We start from the raw sequence: 15574 nt of genomic DNA on the forward strand, positions 1-15574 counted from the left end.
TTTTATAAAGAGAAGCATGGATGGCACTGACATGCTACACTGCTGTTTCGCTCCAAAAAACACACAAGTTCCAACTGCTTCCTGGTCGCAATAAAATGTGGGTTTGCAGGGAGAACGTCTCGCTGCCTTGTCTTCACGCTTCCACTGGTAATCATCACAGCCTAATCATACAGATCCCTAATTATATTATACAACTGTAAAGGATGAAGACTGGTTTATTCCTCTGTAAAAGACTGCACATGATGTCATGTGATAATCCATCTATAACTAAAATCTATTGCTGAGCAAGACCCATGCCCCACTCCCCAACATCATTCAATGCAAGAATGTACAAATGTTGAAATGCGGTCTATCCAGCAGCCTCATCCAGTAGGATGGTGGAAATCTGTGGAGTAACTGTTTCATAATCCTTTGACAATACAAATGAACAAACTGTGCGTGTTCCTCCAGTAAAACTGCAAAAATAGATAAATAAATCCAAGTATTCCAGGAACCACACCTTGTTCTTCATCCATCTGAATAATGCAATGACCGTCTCAGCTCAAGGGGCAAAACCGACGCGATACTAACCCCCTGACAAGCAAACAACTATTAGAAGAAGCTCTTAGCTTGAAGTCCTGAAAGGACAAAAGAGATTTAATCAAAAATATATGCAACAGCAATCTGAAGGACAGTTATTGGTCACTGAATCCCACATCCCTATCCTTTGTCTCCTGTAATTCAAGTGTATTTGACACCTCTTTCAAGTGAATTACATTTTGTATTTGACACCTTTCTCAAGTGAATTACATTTTCACTTGATGATTTTCTGTCACCAGGAACGTGTAATCCAACCATGTGAACTACATGCTATTAACATAAAGACAGGATGGCGTGGTGAAGTTCTTGTTAGCCTCTTGTTAAATCAGGGCTGTAAACAATGCAGTTTTTCTCATGTGATCAGGTTAAAGATCAACAGGACAAGGTCTTCAGCGTTAATCATTGCAGCAGGCCATTACCCCCTGTTGGACATAGATTAGAGAATATATGGAAGCAACGAAGAGCATCTCCTTGTCGAAGGAATCGCATGAAACCACTTCTCAGATTGTTCAGGCTTTAATGTCTGTGATGTGAGAGTCCAGCTACTGCCACAGCTCAGGCAAATGCCTCTGCTGCCACCTTGAGGTCAAATCCTTGTTCTCAATGACAACTGCATGATAATGAATAACCACTCCAACACAGACCACACAACACAGAAATGCTTTAGTCTTTGGATGTATTTCGAGATGAAAGAACCAAGTATCTGCACATATTTTTTTCATTCCCCTCAAATTTTGATTACCCATTAGTGAGCATTACCTTTTGGTCCACCAGACAGGAGTTTGGATTGTGGACACCATTATTGCACCAGGATGTCCACAGGCTTTTAGTCTATCAGTGTTAAAGAAAGTGGGAAGAAAATTCCTGGGTCTGGGCCCGTAGGAGGTTCAGCAAATGAATGGATTCTTTCTTCAGCCATCCTTCCACATTTCATGAATGTCTTTCCAATAGTCATCAGTAATACTTCTAACAAAGAACAAACAACTACAGTAATGACAAAGGAAGTACACCAAAGCTATTTTCTTGCTTCTTTAAGGTGAGGTTTAAGATCATGAAGATGGCTGTATTGACAAATACCACACACATTGAAATTTCAGGTTTGGCAAAAAGGAAATATTTTTTTCATCTGAACTCTTAAATGGTCCATTATTCACACATCTGTCAGACGTCCAGCAGAGACAATTTAATTGTTTCGTCTTCATGAGGATGAATGAATTAAATTGGCAGAAATCTGCTGATTAGTGGAAAATATCCATCTATGATATGTAGCTGTAATCGTAAATAACGCCAGCACACACTTCATAATCAGTCCCACACGTCAGCTCCAAGAACGACAGTTCTCCAAAAACACGTTTATTACAACGCTGTTCGGACTTAACAGAAATAAAGGTGATTCCAAAAATTTGATGGACAGACTGACTGAGATAGATGATAAAACACACACACACACACACACACACACACACACACACACACACACACACACACACACACACACACACACAGACACACACACACACACACACAGAGCGAAAGAGAGTTAAAAGAGTCCTCAGTAGTTTTAAGAAGGTATAAAATGGGAGACATGTACAGAACAAACAGGACATTTGTACGGGGGGGGGGGGGGGGGGGGCGTTCTCTGGACGTTCCGTGCTGCTGAACACGTTTATGGGATGGACGGTCATTCAATGCTCAGGTCAAATAATCAAATACAAACCAGAACCAACAATGTTAGAAAATGAATCAGTGGTGTGTGTGTGTGTGTGTGTGTATGTGTGTGTGTGTGTGTGTGTGTGTGTGTGTGAGTGTGTGAGTGTGTGAGTGTGTGAGTGTCTGCTGTCTAGCACAGATCACCAACCTCCATTGACCAAACACACCAACTCACTGTAGACTGTGTGGCCCCGTCGGCTGTTCTCATTCTGACTACCATGGCTGTGTGTTAGTGTGATGCGTTAGCAGGTGCGATGTCCCAGCAGGCCTCACTGACTGCGTTGCTATGTGATCAAACCACCAGCAGGGGGACGTCTGGTTCCAGGTCACATGACTCTGGGCCGTCCGTCTCCCAATCCAGTGCTGATCCAGTGGCCGTGTGGACGTCCCAGTGTTTACAAGCGTGTGTTCCAGTGTGAGTTTCTGTGTTGGACTGCTGAAGCTGAGGGGGGTGGGGGGTAGCATCACAGCTTAGGCTGACCGGCTAGCTTAGCCTTCAGGCCGTTAGCCAGCTTGTCCAGGAACTCAAACGTGTTCAGGTAGTCCGCACGTGTCACGCTGTAGGCAGAGAAGAAGGAAGAAGACGGACAGGAAAGGCTGGGTCAGTGTGTTCAACTGCAGTAGGAGCACATACAGCACACATACAGCAGCAGAGGTCATAAATAGGTGCTACTAATGTGATGACTTCCTGAGAGTCCTCACAGGTTACTAGTTTACACGCACTGACTTAATCACCATAATGATCCGTGTTCTAATGGCTCTACATGTGTGTGTTTCTGTTTGTTTCTCCCTCCTGCTCTTTCTCGCATCCCAACTAGTAGAGATCTGCCCACCTGGAGTCTCAGGTCTGCTGGAGGTTTCTGCCTGTTAAAAGGCAGTGACTCGTCCCCATTGTCTCCATGTTCTTACACACGACAGACTGTAGGAAAGTGCCTTCATATTGCTTTGGCTATGATTTGCAGACATCAGTTAAGTTTTTCAACAGGGAGGGCTGGGGGATGGTCCGGCAGAGCCGGTCAGGGAAAATCAGGCTTCTAATCTTGAATTTATTGTCACGACGACTGATCCAGTTACAGAACAGAGGTTGGAGGATCAGAGGAAGACGGAGAAGTTGCAGCAGCTTACGATGCAACAATTTGCGTATGTCAGAGCAAAGACGGTGTTGCTCTGAGCGAAGCATCATGGGATCGGTAGAGAACAGAAAGAGAACACCAATAAAAGTCTGGAGCGTCAGAGAAAGTCCACTGACGGAGATCTACGGCTACAAACCGCAGGCAGCCAATGAGTTAAGCTGAAGATGAACCATGACCCCAAACAGAAATGTGGAAGTACAACACAGCAGAACAGACCGTATCCAGTCATCACTACTGGCCTTTGGCCTACTGTCGGTATTATATTATCAGTTTAGGCAGCACACAATACCCCCCCCCCCCCATTGCCACTGTATATACAGAAAACAGTGGCTTTAATGTCTGTGAAATAATGTTAACTTCAGCTAATAATAGATTGGCATTTGTTTTCTGTTCATCAAAACCACAGTAGAGAAAAACATGTCAACACCGGTCGTCTGAGGTCACATGACAGGCGACTGGTGTCAACAACACACACAATCACAGGAATGAGAAGCCTGCAGCTGGGCGGGAGACAAAGGGTGAAGTCCCACCTCGACCAACAAATATAAATTATTCTGCAGCAGCACTGTTACGCCTGACAGAAAGTAAGATACGGTGTTGGATCGGGAAGAGACTAACTTTGGCAGGCCTTTGATGCAGATGGCCAAATCCTTGGTCATGAATCCGGCCTCAATGGTCTCGATGCAAACGGCCTCCAGCGCCTCGGAGAACATTCGCAGCTCAGCATTGTTGTCCAGCTTAGCCCGGTGAAGGAGGCCTCGTGTCCATGCAAAGATGGAGGCTGGTGGCAAAGAACAAACGCAGTTCTTAACAACAGTGATCACATGGAGTACAGTTTTGAAAAAGTCATCTCTGCTGATGAAGCCTTTGCTTTTCGATCATTAGGATCCCTTCTACCGATTGGGTTGGTGGAGGTCTCCTTTCCCTGCTGGTGCTGTCGGTAGTGGCGAGTCACCGTGCCGTGGGCAGCTTCAGACTCCACCGTGCGTCCATCAGGACAAATCAACACACTGGTCATCATACCAAGAGAACCATATCCTGAAACAGAGTCACACAACATGACATGAACACACTACCTTGCCTGAAAGTACAAACATCTACTAGATTTCTAGATTAGATTTCTTTTTAAAATGCGCAATTATATTAATATTTCTTGGTAGTTCCCCACATGACAGCTGATGTCTGTAACCACCTTGTGCCACAGAGTCAGACTGAACATCTCCATCGTAGTTCTTGCAGGCCCAAATGAAACCTCCTTCAGACTTCATGGCCTGGGCCACCATGTCGTCAATTAGACGGTGTTCATACCAGATGCCTTTGGCCTCAAAATTAGCGCGGTACTCCCTGGAAAAACACAAAATGATGGACAGCAAGTCTGACTTACAGATGTCATCTGTTCATAGACCATGTGAACAAGAGAGACAGATCTTCTTCGCATGCACCCATGTGGATTCTAATCTTACTTTTCGTAGATCTCCTGGAAAATGTCTTTGAAGCGGCCGTCGTACTTTTTCAGGATGGTGTTCTTGGTGCTGAGGTACAGAGGCCAGCCTTTGTCCAGGGCCATCTGGAAAGAGCTGTGGGCAAAGTCCCTGATGGACTTATCTGTATTGTACATCCCCATGGCAACGCCACCGGAATCTGGACACACAGGCATGCACTTCACATATGCAGTCCACATATATGTATAGTAACTTTACACACATTATTCTCTCTTCGAAACTTTGAAAAGGAATCAATTCATCAATTTATTGGCTTGCTGATCAATAGCAAATTAGCTGCCAATCGACACATTTGCTGGTCATGGGTCATTATCCAGCAGGTAATCAAACAAAAATACTTAAAGATAATCAAAACTGTAAGAAAAGACATCTCCCTGTCAGGGAGTCTGGCTCCACCCTCCAGAGTCTGGGTCCTGCCCAGAGTTTCTTCCTCAATGAGGGACTTTTTCCCTGCTGCTGTCTCTTATGCTTGCTCTGGAGGGTTCTGTTGGGTTTCTCTGCCTGTTAAAGCGCTGTGAAATGTCTGCTGATTTGATTAAGAGCCAAACAAATAATGGTTTGATTGATTGTTCTATACGACAGGAGAGCAACTTTAGAAAACAACAAACATCCAGATAAGTCCTGTCTCCAATTTTTTCTCAATTATCAACTTAAAGTAAAAATAAAGCTTTTTGCTGATGCCAGCCCAGTTTAGTTCTATGGACTGACACCAGCCTGTACTTTAAGATGAAGTCCAACAACACAGCCATTCTACCATGTGATGAGGGGTTGGAGGCGTCGCTGGCTCTGTTCTTACCCTTAAACTCATGGATGACAAACTTGATGGACTCTTGGTCTGCAGACGTGTAAGTCATCTCCACCTTCCCAGGCCCAGGCACCACGAAGTCTGTGGCTTTGTACTGTAAGAACCACATTAACAAAGATCAAGCGTTAACACGGTAGTGTGAACCATCAGAGGCTGTTATTACCCACTATTACAGAACTACCAGCCTTCCATGTGTCTCCTGGATTCATCTCTGACTAAGGCGACATGCTACAAGCTAACCTGTCATTCCGTTCAGTCATGTTGCACCAGACGTTGTACATTCTGGTCCAAACGACGGCTGACGGAATCTAATCATTAACTCGTAATGACATGTGTAAGAAATGAACAGCAGCTCTTTCATCAGATAGGGACGAGCTGCCTGGCATGAGCCACTCTACAAACACACTTTTACGATTGCCACACACTTAGTTTGTCATTTTTAATTGTAGCCCTGCAGAATTCACATTAAATCAGGATTTCAGTCTGACATAACTCATTCCCACTTCATATATTTGTTTTTTTCAGGGATGACATTTAGTTGAGAAAATTAAACTCTTTAATTTGCCGTTTTAAAAAAAAGTAAAACATAAAATATAATACAAGTTCACTACTTGTGGTAAAATGGGGTACCTCAGAAAAAGTCCAGCCGGCAGGTTGAACTTAGAACATAAAAACTGAATGTTAACCTGGTCTCCGTGAGCATGCCTGCCGATGATGATGGGCTTGACCCAACCGGGGACCAGACGGGGAATGTTCTTGCAAATAATGGCCTCTCTGAACACGGTGCCTCCTAAGATGTTCCGGATGGTGCCGTTTGGCGAACGCCACATCTTTTTCAGTTTGAACTCCTCCACGCGTTTCTCGTCAGGTGTGATGGTGGCACATTTGATGCCCACGTTGTATCGCTGGACGGCTTCAGCAGCATCCACCGTCACCTGGTCACCTGTGGCATCCCGGTTCTCCATGCCGAGGTCAAAGCTTCACAGGAAGATGCAATGTTAATAAAGTAAAATGTTTTAGTACTCTGGTCCTGGAGATGTGGTCCCACACGAAAACAAAGATCTCAATTCTTAAGACCACACAAATACATCTTCAATCTTTTTTTTTGTTTCTTTAGTTGAAAAAAATACTGCAGATGAGACTTCAGCAACTTTGCTTTCACTGAAACATTCACTGGTGGTGTCTGATGGAAAAGAGGAGTTTCGGCTAGAATGAAGGGCAACTTTTAGAAGACAGTGATGAGGACAGCCATGAAGGACGAATCAGAGACTGTGATGAAGAAGATTTGAAGAAGATTTGTTTTTTATTTTTAAAATCAGGTTTATTCATAGAAGTCGAAGAAGAAGAAGGAGAAGGAGAAGAAAAAGAAGAAGAAAAAGATTTGATTTTTAAAATCACGTTTATTCAAAAAAGTCAAAATACAAGACAATCACGTTGACATAAAATCTAAAAGAGATTCACGCAAACAAGAACTTTTTTTTTTTTTTTTAAATATTAAATGTAGGAACATAAGCAAAATATAGGTGAATTAAACCAACTACTGACTGAACACAAGTTCCTCACTCAAGACAGAACATAAAACAATTTTGACACACCTTAGGGGTCTAAATCATTCATAGCTCTGAAATAATTCGAATCGATTCCGATTCTTTTTTGACACATTCTTCTTAAAATGGCTTCTTCACCATAGTCAGACAAACCTTCAACCTTTTTCCTCCTGCTTAGATAAATTGTCAGCCTTGATTGACCCAGAAGAAAGAAGAAGAAGAGTTGTCTAACACTTTAACAAACCAATAGATTTTCAGAAATGAGCACAGAGTTAATCTGGAGATGGATAAAACCTGTTGACCTGAGCATCTCAGTGACACCCTCTAGCTAGCACTTTACTTCCAGACTGAATGGGTATCATTCACGCTGGGATGGACCGAACCAACAGAGCGCCCATTTATAATTCCAGCAACAGAAACACATGACTCCATAACCCACAGCAGTGAGAGCAGAGGGGCGTGATCCTTCAGGTTCCAGTCTGCACCATGGACTGAAATCATGGGCTCGACACGTCTAGAGGTGAACGTTCTAGTGCACTCACTGCTCTGAGATCAATCACATTGATGAGTAGGAACAACAACCAGAACGTCCACCACCATGACTGAACAGGAAGTACTTGTACTTCTGATCACAGCTAAACAACAAACTCTCCAGCTCAACATGGTCATTATTCCCTTAGGTATTAGTGCCTCGGTGCCTTGTTGTGCAACAACCAGTGTGGATTTGGAAGCTGCCATGACCTTTCATCTGTTTTCCCTGGTAGTCGACATAAACTAACCTGACAGCTAATGCATACCAAAGAACAAAGCAACAGAATGAGGTTGAACAGAAACCTGTTCCTGTGTGCCAGCTGACGCATTCAGACACAGAACGTCTCTGATTCACCATCAGGCTTCACACTGTGGAGACGCTGCGTTCACTGAGAGCCAGTAACAATCCCCAGGCCGGCACACAGCTCCAAAGTCCACAATCAAGATAAGAGGAGGAGTCGGGTCCATTAAAAGAACTGCTGCTCCGACCAATAGCTGTGCAGTTTGAAAATGATGATCAGGAAGTAAACCATTCTGTGTCGATTCCTCTAGAAGACCAACCAATGCGTGTTCAGAAATCTCGACTACTTGAACACCATTCAGGGCTTTTGCTTCAGAGATGTGGAATAACTTGAATAATATGAGCAAAGTTGTCTCCATAACTCATTTTGTTATTACTAATTGTTTAAAATAAAAGGCAGAAATAAGTTTATTTTGAACGAAGTGAAGTGCATTAAACTGTGAAAGATATGAAATGATTTTGGTGTGGATGCATCACTGCATTGATAATTCCACACTGCTGTTATCTCACGTAGCGCTACAGAGGTGTGATAACAGCTGATAAGCTGGACCCCACCCATAGAACAAAGACCTGATTCATTCTTCTAGTTCTTCTAGTTAATATCCCTTCATCCTGAGGCCAGAAACCTCAACAAACTACAAATACCAGTCCAGCAGGAAGTGTCAGTAAATTTAGGATGCTCAGTCTAATTGCAGTTGTGTGGAATCCAACACCACGCCCTGAGGAGGAACACGTCTCACCTGTGCAGCTCCAGATCCAGGTACGGCAAAATGAGTTTCTCCTTAATGAGATCCCAAATGACTCGGGTCATTTCATCGCCCTGCATCTCCACCACCGGGCCGGCCTTGATCTTCGGAGACATCTCAGAGCCTGGAGACGAAGGCAGAGACGTAAAGATAGGATAGATAACCCCCCTGGCAACCCCACTGACCATTGAGGAGCCAGATGGGTTTCAGCTATGGTTGTTGAAATATGAATAGCACTGACCACACCCCACGGGGTTAATAAGCTGGGACAAGACCAGCCACCGTCAGAACTGAAGAAGCCTCTTGGATGAGAGGCGAAACGTTTTGAAGAAACTTTCTTTAAGTCCAATGGATTGATTTAAACAGCTTTGGATGTTCCTCTAGTGCACATGTGTCAAACTCAAGGCCCGGGGGCCAAATGTGGCCCGCCACATCATTTTACGTGGCCTGCAAGAGCATAAAAGGTCAGAGTCTAAAAGTAAATAGGTGTAGTGTGCTTTCAGCAAAACTACATTTCCCACAATGCAGTAATTAAGCCCATTTTAACTCTAATTTTTTTTCTCGACCAAAGTTAATGTCCTAACTTGTGTTTGATGTTATTTTTCTTTATTCATTGATAGTTTGATCCTTGATTGATTAAATTCTGTGGGTTTAATAACCTGACAAATTAAAAGGATTTATGTTAGAACAGAGAAACAAACTTTTTTTTCTGTGTAACTAATGTTTGTAACTTAAATAAGCAATATATATTCAGAGGTATTTAACATTAAGGAGTAGTTACATTTATGTTACATTACACTGAGTTGCATTTATTAGTTACATCAACTAATAAAGTCGTGATGCTGATGTGGCCCTCGGTGGAAATGAGTCTGACGCCCCTAATCTAGTGGGTTCAAGCTGGTCACGTGATGAAGGGTTTCAATCTGACAGGACGCAGATCTGTTCTTACCAGATGGTAAATTATTCATGGATATAATTAAGTTACTAAAACACCAACGCGTGTCAACGCCTGCGGCCACGGCTCGTGACGTCATCCTAAACGCATCTCTTCAGGTTCGTCACTTTTACTTTACATCCGCAAAGGTTGCGCAAGTCCGCAGGTCAACCATCGCATGATGGGGAAGGAGGGGGCGGCGAAGCAAAGGTGGCCCTTCAGCAGCGCCCCCGACCGGCGTGGCGTCGTTAGGAAATATATGTTCGAATAGCAGAGTGGATGCACCACGGAGGCCCCCAGCCCAACCCCAACACGACGCGAAGAAGAGCCGAGTTGCCCCTCCGGGCCCCTACCCGATAAGACAACACAGGCGTTTCTGCCTCCGAACCAAACACCCTCGTCTACTGCGGGGGCAGCGGTTTAAACGTCATCACCAGTGGGTCCCGCAGTGGGCTGTGAACGTACCTCAGGTCCACGACACACACAGCAGATTCGTGTAACGGAGTGACGTCCCCGCCCGGAGAGAGGAGACTGAGCGATCCGGCAGCTCCCGGTGTCTACTTCCTGGTAGCTTTGACAGCTAACCAATCAGACAGGGAGGCAACGTAAAACCACCAATCATAGAATCACACACACCCAACAGGGCGGGACTTTGCGGGGCAAGTAAACAGGTGAGCAAATATGGCTTGTTGATTGGTCCGTCATCACAACAGTCCGATGTCAGTTTAGGGGACGGCCTTAAACCAGGGAACGCCCTCATCCCACCTTAAAGGGACAGTAAACTCATTTTAAAGTGATACACAGTGGTACCTCTACTGGCGAAATTAATTGGTTCTGAAAGAAATTCCGTGGGTATAAAATTATGTAAGTAGAGACGCGTTTTCCATGCATATGCCCTAATCCGTTCCAAGCACCCTAAAATTCCGAAATAAATGTTTTGTAAAGCATAAAAATGCATCAAAACATGTAACAAATTCATGTTACAATTAGATTATTACACAATAAATGAGAGTTGTGTATAATGTAAAAAACAAAGAATAAAATGATGGTCATTTACCTTTTAACTGCTGTCCTCATTGTTTTTTGCCCTCTTTGGTTCATGCCCTCTTGCCCCACCATGAACAACAGAGTGAATTCCAGTCCTCCTTTTGAACTTCTCCAACCACCCACGCAATGCCTTAAACTCCTTAAACTTCCTTTTGTTTTAATAACGTGGTGATTGTAGATGCATTACGGCCATATTCTTTGGCGAGATCAACCAAACGCATCCCTTTTTCATGTTTTTCTATTATCTCTTATTTTGTTTGTATGGATAAAAAAAACTCTTTGTCTTTTCTTTCCCCTTTTTCTCCGTCACTTTCTTGGGGTCCATAGTGAATACTCTTAAAGTTAACATATTTACGTAAAACTATCCCAACACGTAATAGGTCGAGGTCCGAATGACGACATAGACACCTATCTAGTTACACACAGAGGTCCCTCTTAGCCAATGGGATGCCAGGATGCTAGGTCATAGCCAATGGCAAAGCAGCTATAAGAATGTTGCATTCAGGAACCTGTGGGAGCTGCGAGGATCAGCCCAAACTGTATTTTTACCTTTCGTAACTCGAAATTTCTTTCGTAACTAGAGGCAATATTTTCCTGTTGAGGCGTTTCGTAAGTAGAAAATTTCGTATGTAGAGACATTCGTAAATTGAGATACCACTGTATATTTTGTTTAGCATTATGAAAAAATGACGAAAAATGTTTTTCCTGATGTCTGACATCTCATTCCTACGGAGTCCCTTAGAGAACATGGAGAGAGAGAAAAATAAAGGTCCGTCTTTTCAAGATATCGTAAAAGTTTTGCGAGGTCTCGCAATAACTTTTGAGGTATCTTGCAAAGCTACAGGTGTATTTACTTCAAGGCCGTTTTGGCTTTATGGAGAAAAACCAATAGAGGACACCTATCCCCTTGCAGTGAGAATCCTTTTCAAATGTCTCTGGCTTACACAAAAATTGTGCTGCCTACTAAGCACTACTTGAATGTTCTCGTAAAGATGGTCTTTTTTTTTCCGTCTCCATGTCACCTAAGGGGCTCCGTACATTCCACCTTAAATAATAGTTAGAGCAGATAAACCGGGTTTAATGTTCACCATCTGACCTCTGACCAGCATCTGTTTGAATAAACTAAACAAAGCGAAACACAACAGGGGACAAAGATGCACAAGAAACATTAGTTTGCATCAATTAAAAAATACAAGTCCCAACATATAAACTAACCATGTTAACAAGAGGAAAACTCCACATTATTTCAGCTAAAGACAGGCAGCAACTCATAGGTTTTAATTCTCATGAACCAGACCGGACTGGAGACTTTGACTTTGTCCATTATGGGATCAGTACCTTGATGTTGAAATATGGCCACAGCCTGACTGTGTCAAGAGTAGTGATAAGATGGACTACAGCCAGGACGGTTGTTGGTTCATTATCTGACAACTGATATCTAAATAACACACAGGGACTGTTGCTGCAGAGTTTCCAGTTAATTTAGTTCATTAGTTAGCTTTCACAAGAAACAGTTGACTAATATTTAACATGCTCTCCTCATCTAGTCGAGTACACCACACAGTGCGTTCCATACTCTTTGTTACGAGTCCGGCAGGTCCCTTCCCAGAGTCAAACCTGTACATTTTCAATATTTGAAGCATATTTGGAGAGCCATGTCCAAGGGAACATCACTACTGCTGTGTCGATCTGTGTGTTTATATTTGTCTGTTTTTTAGAGTAAGTTTTTTTTTGTTTTCATTAAAGAGAAGCAGACAGGTACAATTTTTTTGTCAACCCCCTTTCTTTTAAATCATCTTTGGCACAACCTTTGCTCCTCTTCTCATCCCCATTTCCTTTTCTTTTACCTGTTCTTTGAACTGCAGGTGTCACAGTAAAGCTTCTTCCTCCTGCTACACGATCTGGACTCCAGGCTGTCGTTGGTTCTCTGTTACTGACCTAGCACCCTCTACCTCTACCTCACTCTCACTCTACTCCTACTCTTTTGTTTGCCATGACTCCAGATCAATACCTTCATGCTGGGGTGTGTCCCCCTCAGAGGTTCTGTATCTTACAGTTTCCCAACTTCCTGGTGGTGTGGCCGTGATGGTTCTGTTGGCGACCTGCTATCCAGTGGAGGTGTGACTGTGTGTGCCTGGGTCGATAGAGGAACTAGTGGTCCTGAACCCTGACCTGGATCACCATTTGGTTCCTGGACCTCTTTAATAACATGCTCCTTGACTCATTGTGAGGTTTGGTTCTTTTTTGAGTGTCTAAGGGCAGCTGGTGCTATTCTTTACAGATTATAAAGCCTCACACATGTGATTAATTGGAGTAAGTAGTAATATTGAAATGGACATTGTGAATAGTGTGGGTCATAATGCACATGTAACAGACCAGGCCATGTGCCACCATCATGCTGTTGGTTAGGGTTTGTTGTCCTATTGTTGCGTGGTCTTGGCACCAGTTGAGACTTGTCAGTAGCTTTGTTAGCTGAGAGGAAGAACTTGGAGACAAATCCGGTTTACTCAAACATGTTTGCTGTTTGGATAAAAGCAAATCAGTGCATAGGATGAAAACAGTTAGCAAATGACTCCGATAGAAGGAGCACACATACAAACCATTTTGCTTTACCTCGGATCTTCCAGTAGACAACTACTTTCACAATGACATCTGGAAAAAATGCAGTGGGAGAACGACTGAATCAGTTGCTGTGTTCTGAGATCCAGTGTGCACGCCAGCATGTAGATGTTGTTTTACAGGAAGATGGTAAATTTTCCACTGCAGAGTCCATTTAAAATAAATTCTGAAAATTTTCTACTCATGTAAACACATGAGCAAACCAAACAAAATGTTTCCATGTTTTGAAGGGTGTTCCTGGAACATGTGGATTGATGGAGATCTAAATGTTTTTAGATAAATCAGTATTTTATTAATAGTCACTAAATTATTATAATGTAGCCTCAAGAGGGCAAAAGCCAGTGTCTTATTGTGCTGGTCCCAAGGTCAGATAAATACAGAGGGTTGTGTCAGGACGGGTATCTGACGTATTCACCATTGTTCTGTAGTATTGGAGAATGACCCAGAGCTCTGTAAGTAAAGTGCCATGAACTTCCAACCATTGTCTCAAGAGTCATCTGTATGCCCTGATCATCAGACTCCACTTCAGTATCCAGGAGAGGAATGCAGGAGAGATGGTTTCCATCTGTCCTATTTCCATCCTTTGCAAAAAGAATGGAAACGGCTATAGTCAATGCTTTCTTTCAGAAGAGGGAGGACCATAGGGTGACCAGGTGCCAGTAGTGTGATGGGAAGATGGAAAGAGTACTTTGAAGAGTTGATGAACGTGGAAAATGAGAGAGAACAAAGATTAGAAGAGGTGACTGTTGTGGACCAGGAAGTAGCAAAGATTAGTCAGGATGAAGTGAAGAGCGCATTGAAGAGGATGAAGAGTGGAAAGGCAGCTGGTCTGATGATATACCTGTAGAGGTATGGAAGTGTCTAGGAGAGGTGGCAGTAGAGTTTCTTACTGGGTTGTTCAACAGGATCTTAGACAGTGAGAAGATGCCTGAGGAATGGAAGAGAAGTGTGCTGGTGACCATCTTTAAGTACAAGGGAGATGTGCAGAGTTGTGACAACTACAGAGGAATAAAGCTGATGAGCCATACAATGAAGTTATGGGAGAGAGTAGTGGAAGCTAGACTAAGGGCGGAAGTGAGCATTTGTTAGCAGCAGTATGGTTTCATGCCAAAAAAGAGTACTACAGATGCAGTATTTGCTTTGAGGATGTTGATAGAGAAGTCCAGAGAAGGCCAGAGGGAGTTGCATTGTGTTTTTGTAGATCTGGAGAAAGCTGATGACAGGGTGTCCAGAGAGGAACTGTGGTATTGTATGAGGAAGTCTGGAGTGACAGAGAAGTATGTTAGAGCGGTGCAGGACATGTATGAGGACTGTAAGACAGTGGTGAGGTGTGTGTAGGTGTGACAGAGGAGTTCAAGGTGGAGGTGGGACTGCATCAGGGATCAGCTCTGAGCCCCTTCTTGATCGCTATGGTGATGGACAGGCTGACAGACGAGGTTAGACAGGAATCTCCATGGACTATGATGTTTGCTGATGACATTGTGATCTGCAGTGAGAGCAGGGAACAGGTGGAGGAAGTGGAAGTGGAAGAGTGAGGTTACAGGGAGAAGAGATCAAGAAGGTGGAGGATTTTAAGTACTTAGGGTCAACAGTCCAGAGCAATGGAGAGTGTGGAAAAGAGGTGAAGAAGTGTGTCCAGGCAGGATGGAACGGGTGGAGGAAAGTGTCAGGTGTGATGTGTGATAGAAGAGTTTCAGCTAAAATGAAAGGAAAGGTGTACAAAACTGTGGTGAGACCAGCGATGTTGTTTGGTCTAGAGACAGTGTCACTGAGGAAAAGACAGGAGACAGAGCTGGAGGTAGCAGAGATGAAGATGCTGAGGTTCTCTTTGGGAGTGACCAGGATGGATAGGATCAGGAATGAGTACATCAGAGGGACAGCACATGTTAGAGGTCTTGGAGATAAAGTCAGAGAGGCCAGACTGAGATGGTTTGGACATGTCCAGAGGAGAGATAGTGAATATATTGGTAGAAGGATGCTGAGTTCTGAACTGCCAGGCAGGAGGCCTAGAGGAAGACCAAAGAGGAGGTTTATGGATGTAGTGAAAGAGGACATGAAGGTAGTTGGTGTGAGAGAAGAGGATGAGAAGACAGGGTTAGATGGAGGACACGGATTAGCAG

The 15574-nt window shown here is 43.6% G+C and overlaps 1 protein-coding gene across 3 annotated transcripts; it reads right to left on the reverse strand.

The window, feature by feature from the left end:
* Nucleotides 1-1129: 1129 nt before the first annotated feature.
* Nucleotides 1130-12702, reverse strand: idh1 (isocitrate dehydrogenase (NADP(+)) 1). 3 transcript variants are annotated; one of them, XM_068329902.1, is made up of 9 exons: nt 12683-12702; nt 8849-8978; nt 6416-6707; nt 5721-5823; nt 4886-5063; nt 4615-4766; nt 4320-4460; nt 4041-4203; nt 1130-2847 (listed from the first exon to the last, which is right to left on the reverse strand). In XM_068329902.1, the coding sequence occupies exons 2-9, from the start codon at nt 8968-8970 to the stop codon at nt 2754-2756; spliced, it is 1245 nt and encodes a 414-aa protein (XP_068186003.1). In that variant the 5' UTR covers nt 8971-8978; nt 12683-12702; the 3' UTR covers nt 1130-2753. The 3 variants fall into 3 exon arrangements, with proteins under 3 accessions (XP_068186003.1, XP_068186002.1, XP_068186001.1); XM_068329901.1 differs by lacking the exon at nt 12683-12702 and adding an exon at nt 9096-9115; XM_068329900.1 differs by lacking the exon at nt 12683-12702 and adding an exon at nt 10254-10373 and having other exon boundaries at nt 1133-2847.
* Nucleotides 12703-15574: the final 2872 nt, after the last annotated feature.

The sequence above is a fragment of the Antennarius striatus genome, chromosome 12, assembly GCF_040054535.1.
Source record: "Antennarius striatus isolate MH-2024 chromosome 12, ASM4005453v1, whole genome shotgun sequence".
In the NCBI taxonomy this organism is placed as follows: domain Eukaryota; kingdom Metazoa; phylum Chordata; class Actinopteri; order Lophiiformes; family Antennariidae; genus Antennarius; species Antennarius striatus.

What these genes read in the sequence shown, in the direction of transcription:
- idh1 (XM_068329902.1), bottom strand. Translation starts at nt 8,970, where the DNA reads ATGTCTCCGAAGATCAAGGCCGGCCCGGTGGTGGAGATGCAGGGCGAT. An exon ending in CTGGATCTGGAGCTGCACAG is followed by an intron (nt 6,708 to 8,848) that starts GTGAGACGTGTT and finishes CTTCCTGTGAAG; the next exon opens with CTTTGACCTCGGCATGGAGA. An exon ending in GACCTCCACCAACCCAATCG is followed by an intron (nt 4,204 to 4,319) that starts GTAGAAGGGATC and finishes CTTTGCCACCAG; the next exon opens with CCTCCATCTTTGCATGGACA.